Source organism: Chaetura pelagica, unplaced genomic scaffold (genome assembly GCF_000747805.2).
Source record: "Chaetura pelagica isolate M959 unplaced genomic scaffold, ChaPel_1.0 scaffold12, whole genome shotgun sequence".
Taxonomy (NCBI): Eukaryota; Metazoa; Chordata; class Aves; order Apodiformes; family Apodidae; genus Chaetura; species Chaetura pelagica.
Genome location: NW_009952801.1, coordinates 3,804,203 through 3,810,202, shown reverse-complemented (window position 1 = coordinate 3,810,202; position 6,000 = coordinate 3,804,203). Strand labels below are relative to the sequence as shown.

The 6,000-nt window shown below is 41.9% G+C and overlaps 1 protein-coding gene across 1 annotated transcript in view; it reads right to left on the bottom strand.

The window, feature by feature from the left end:
• The window catches only part of SCIN (scinderin), a 50,731-nt gene that overhangs the window by 2,591 nt on the left and 42,140 nt on the right, over positions 1 to 6,000 (bottom strand). The window contains exons 11-14 of the mRNA XM_009994981.1: positions 5,334 to 5,504; positions 2,989 to 3,166; positions 2,427 to 2,548; positions 637 to 714 (exon numbers count right to left, since the gene is read on the bottom strand). Coding sequence (XP_009993283.1) covers positions 637 to 714; positions 2,427 to 2,548; positions 2,989 to 3,166; positions 5,334 to 5,504 — 549 coding nt within the window. The remainder of the gene's footprint in view (positions 1 to 636; positions 715 to 2,426; positions 2,549 to 2,988; positions 3,167 to 5,333; positions 5,505 to 6,000) is intronic.

Below are 6,000 nucleotides of genomic sequence, written 5' to 3'. Positions count from 1 at the left end.
CACAGGATCTTCGGCCTCCTTCCTCTTTCCCTCCAAGGGGAGAGAAAGGATAGAGAGAATGTACTATGAGAAACAGATATGCCCTTTGCATCCACAGTAAGTTTGCCTGTTATCCAAAAAGCTCTCAACATTTTCAATGAACCTGGGGAAATGACAGAGATTGTTTCTGTCACCCTCCACCCAGTTCTTCTGCAAAAATCTGTGTCAGGGTCTAGTGTTTGTACCCTTCTCTAGTAAGACTTTTTGTAAGTGCTGATGCTACATGGATTTTGTGGCTCCTGAATACCTTTTATGCAGTACGTTTCTTTAAAAAAATAATAAATGCTAGGGATAAAGTCAAGAACATTATTGTGAACCTTTCAGAACACTGCCAGGGCTTATACTCTAGCAGCTTCCATTGGTTCTAATGGGAAGTGCCTCCCATAGTCTCACACTGTGCTTGGAAAATCAATCGTGTGTGTTCATATCAGCACATCATACAGCTCAAAAAATACAGCTCCCACTGGGATAATTTAAATAAAACAAAACCTCTTCCATTCTCACAAAGATGATTTTTCCCCCCGTCTTATGATCTAAGCGGTTAAGAATAAATTATCATTTTTACTACAAGAAGCAGTGCTCAGGTACCCAGCTTACCTGCTCCCAAGCATCCAGCAACATGACATCATCTTCAGCCAAATCGTCCTGAGTGAATTCTCCTGGCACCTCCTCGATCTAAAAAAGATATATGTTTTGGGGGTTTGAGGTGGTTTTGTTGTTTTGGGTTTTTTGAAATTTATTTATAAAGATATTCTGACTATGCACAGGCCAAAGAAACTTTAAAGAAGAAGACTTAAGAATAAGTCCAGAAGCTGGTGTGCAATTCTTCTTGCTTTTAAAGGGTCAAGCCCTAAACTGATTTGATTAATGTTTCAAGGGTGTTTCAGTGAAAGGAAACAAATCACATAATTGCATGTCTTATAAAATCAGCTCTCAGTTTATCAGAATTGATAGAATATCCTCAGGAGAGGCAAAGGTTTCACATTGTAATTGTGACTGTTGTTAAGCTGGGATCGAGATCTGCCAGAAGCGGACAGGGAAATTTCCATAGATCACCTTGTACCAAGCAAACTAAATCAATCAACTGATATCAACTGACACAGTCATGCCACTTACATTCATGAATAAGGAAAATAAAGTGTTTTGGTTTGCAGTGGGTGAGCTCAGTGATGAAATAAACCTCCATGCAAGCTTTCCAGTCACTTGACAATGGGACACTACAGTTGACTAAGCCATTGAGAATTAAGCCTCAAAGGAAAGGCACACTGCTTGCTTCTTCCAAGGATGTGCAGGCAGCAGGGAAAGCAGTTTAATGTTATTCTGTATGAGAAGGACAAATAATGTAGCTAGTGGTCAGCCCTCTACTTTCAAAGAACTATCAAGGGTTTGGCTATACTTGATTATGTAGGAGTGCTAAAGAGATGGTAAGCAGATGGTGCAAAAGACATTTGTTCTTCTCACCCTGTGTTATGGTGGCCAGAGGGTCCAAGTGACCTGACCTACCTGTTCTGGTGAGCTCTAACAGTGGTGATTCTGTTACTGGATACAGAAAAAAGGGGATTTCACAGAACTTGGAGGGAATTTAAAACAAACAACAAACAAGTGCATAGCTCCCAGCAGACTATTATAGAGGTTGGTTCCTGTTACTGTATTTCACAGGAGTGTTTTAGAAGCTTGTTAGAAGAATACACTTTACTACTCATAAGATTTTAAAGTCCATATTAATGGATCCTATTTGATTTATCCCTCTCCAAATGAATGGAGACTTAAGGAGACTGCAGAGATGGTAACCAGCTGTGTCCCCTACCTAAAAATGAGTACATCCTTGCCAAATGGTGACACAGTGTTGCCCTCACAGAATATGGTAAGTAATTAAGCCTGAATCACAGGCTTAATACCCAGCACAGAGCTCTGGGTATTTCTGCAAAGGAAACAGGTATTCCTACCTCCTTGAGCACAGGCCAATACTTTTGAGGCATAATTACATGTCTGAAATCTCTATGGAAAATTTCAGACTTCTAGGGATTTCTGGCAAGGAATATTTCTTTTCCTCACTACCACTATCAAACAGGTAAGGGGCGAAGCACTGACCTGTACTTTCTCAGTGAAATGACAGCAGTCTGGCAATGCTCTGCCAGAACACAAGTGGTTTTGACTGGGCAAACGCCTTATCTTTTTGGGTCTGCAAAACTCTAGTCCCAGGCTGGAGCAGGCTGTCCACCCTTTGCGTTTGGCTTGATGTAAAGCACCAAACCTCAACTCTCTAGTTCTTGTCAAGCATGGCTAATTAAGCTAGATCCCCAAATTCATTTAGTGTCTGATGATTCCCAAGGGAAAATAGAAAATAAGTAATTACACTGAGAGGAAAGTATCCCTCATATACTTACAATAAATCTGCCAGTCTTATTAGAACAACCATATAGGCGAGGGGGATGATCTTCAGCCTTTATCGAGAGCTGTGATGAAGTCTGATATTTTTTTTTACCTCCAAGTGCTTTCCAGAATTCCTCTGAAATACACAATACATCAATTATTTAGCAGTGGATTAAAAATTTGATGGTTTAGCTTGTTAGATACTGTTTCAAAAATCCTCAAACAGTATCTTCTTTTCTGCTTCCAAGATGGCTGCATTTTCTTACAGTTTTTCCTACAGTTTGTTGAAATAATAATAAATATACCACTTGCACACCTAGAAAAAGCAATGTATTATGTCTTTCTCTCTTACTAGGCACTCAGGATAAAGAAAGGACCACATTGCTCTGCAGCTCCTGTTGCTGTCCTATAGACTTCCGGGGCATTGCACTGCTTGTGCATCAGCCAGATCTGGATAGATCTCCATGGTAAAATGTCAGGTTGGATTTTCAGAGGGAGAGATTGAGCATATGCTGTATTTCCACGCAGCTGTGTATTCTCAGCTGCCCATTAGCATCTACATGGCCTTATACTAACCGGGTTCGTGGCTTTCATTAATCTTAGCACTCTGGCATTTAAGAATGCTGGCAATATATTGAGCTCCTTGCTCCTCTTCTTTGTTTGATCCTTTTCCTACCCAGGTGTAGCCAGAGTTGTTTGGCAGTTTCAGAACGAAGACATCATTAGAGTTAAGTGACGTTGCATCAACATCAACCTAGATCAAGAAAGAAAGTGTTTTATTCTTTATATTTTCAAAGAGAGTGATTGCTATTTTGCATGTTTACATAAAATGTGTAGATAGATGTTCATTATCTATGCTTTTTTTTTCTTCAATTCTTCCCTGGATTTATACCGATATAAATTAGAGAAGAACTTATGTGAGAGAGCAACTAGAATGTACTGAGATCTGTCCTGGGTTGTGTGTCCTGGTTCTATCTGTGACAGGGTAAATGAGGAGTAAGGACGTCAGGATAAAGGAGGAGTTTGCCTTGGTTGATGAGAACTGGGTTAGAGATCAATTAAGCAATCTGGAAATCCATAAATCCATGGGTCCTGATGGGATGCACCAGGGGGTGGTGAGGGAGCTGGCAAAACTCTTTGCTAGGCCACTATCCATCATCTTTGGTAAGCCAGGGGGAACAGGAGGGGTGCCTGAGGACTAGAGGAAAGCAAATGTCACTCCAGTCTTCAAAAAGGGTAAGAATGAGGACATGGGTAACTACAGACCTGTCAGTATCACCTCCATAACTGGAAACGTGATGGAACAACTTATCCTTGGTGCTGTCTCTAGGCACAGAGGGGTTGTTGGGATAAGAGGGTCATTAGGAGCAGTCAACATGGTTTTACCAAAGGGAAATCATGTTTAACCAACTTGATAGCCTTTTATGAGGACATAACCAGGTGGATAGATGATGGTAGAGCAGTGGATGTGGTTTATCTTGATTTCAGTGGAGCATTTGACACTGTCTCCTACAGCATCCTTGCAGCTAAACTGAGGAAGTATGGTCTGGATGACAGGGTAGTGAGGTGGACTGTGAACTGGTTGAAGTACAGAAGTCAGAGATTTTTGGTCAACAGGACAGAGTCTAGTAGAGTCCCTCAGGGGTCGGTACTGGGACCAGTACTATTCAATATATTAATCAACAACTCAGATGAGGGAACAGAGCGCAATGTCAGCAAGTTTGCTGATGGCACAAAACTAGGAGGAATGGGTGACACAGCAGAAGGCTGTGCTGCCATTCAGTGAGACCTAGACAGGCTGGAGAGTTGGGCAGGGAGAAATGTAGTGAAATACAAGGGCAAGTGTAGAGTCTTGCATCTGGGAAAGAACAACCCCATGTACCAGTATAGGCTGGGGACTGATCTGTTGGAGAGCAGCATTGGGGAAAGTGACCTGGGGGTTCTGGTGGACAGAAGGATGACCATGAGTCATCAATGTGTCCTTGTGGCCAAGAAGGCCAATGGCATCCTGGGGGGTATTAGAAGGGGTGTGGATAGTAGGTCAAGGGAGGTTCTCCTCCCCTTCTATTCTGCATTGGTGAGGCCACATCTGGAATATTGTGTCCAGTTCTGGGCCCCTCAGCTCAAGGACAGGGAACTGCTTGAAAGAGTCCAGTGCAGAGCCACAAAGATGATTAAGGGAGTGGAACATCTCTCTTATGAGGAAAGGCTGAGAGAGCTGGGTCTCTTTATCTTGGAGGAGACTGAGGGGTGACCTCGTTAATATTTATAAATATGTAAAGAGTGAGTGTCAGGAGCGGAGCCAGGCTCTTCTCAGTGATGTCCAATGATACGACAACAGGCAACGGGTGCAAGCTGGAGCACAGAAGGTTCTGCATAAACATAAGGAAAAACTTTTTCCCTGTGAGGGTGACAGAGCACTGGCACAGGCTGCCCACAGAGGTTGTGGAGTCTCCTTCTCTGGAGACATTAAAAACCCACCTGGACATATTCCTGTGTGACCTACTCTAGGTCATCCTGCTGTGGCAGGGGGGTTGGACTAGATGATCTTTCAAGGTCCCTTCCAACCCCTACCATTCTGTGATTAACTTGAGACAGGGAACTGACTTGAAGGGCAAAAGTTAGAACTACTTGGCAGTAGGAAAGCCTGCCTCTTAAGGATTGCTGATTTTTTGTCTATTCTTTGTCAGCTGCATGTTCACTTCACCTTTTCTTACACTCTTCTCTGAAAGATGTAGACTATTGCAGCCAGTTACAGCATGTTTTCCTTGATTTATGAGATGGGTTAGTCACATAGAACAATGTATTTGGAGTTCTGTATTCCTACCAGATGGGACTGCCCAACAAGCTTAATTAGATGGCTCATGGCTGATTACCATTTTCCATGTGGAATAGTTGGTTCACTTTGCAGGTGACCTTACCTCTGCAATCCTTGTAATGGCTGCCAGGTTCCTGCGAACTTGGAAGAGTCGTGTGGGTGGAGCAGGTTTCTGACCTTCCTTCTTGGATGTCCCATCTTTGTAGACAATGAGTGGTTTGTTTTTGAACAAGCTCAGTAAATGTGCAGGCTCTTTGCCTTGGCTGACTCGAATCTGTACATATGTGAAGAAATGCAGTAAGAGAAACAAAAGGACACAGGCAGATATTTTTGGTCTTTGTTGAACAGCATAAGGGACGTTAGCCAAAAATGCTAAGTATGTTAGCACAAATGAGAAGTGGCAAGCTGAGAAGATCTAAAAATATAGTCCCAGACACATTAAAGTTAGAGCATTTGTGAGATTTTTTTGTCAGTCATGGTGACAAAAAGACAAGATTCAAACTTCTAACATAATGCTTAGCTGATTAAAAATGGCTGCTATCTACTGTAATAAGAAGATTACTCTTTTTCAAAAGAACTGTCATTTCTTAGAGTTTTACAGAATGACTTCATTCCCCTGAAAAAGTATCTTGAAAGTTTAGATGCCTTGTATTTAAGCAGAACTGATTGGATTTTCATCCTGTTCATTATTTCTGTATGTGTTTTACCTGCAAGAGGATTAAAAAGATGAGCATAAATCTATCTTGCAGAGGATAACATGGATGACAAAA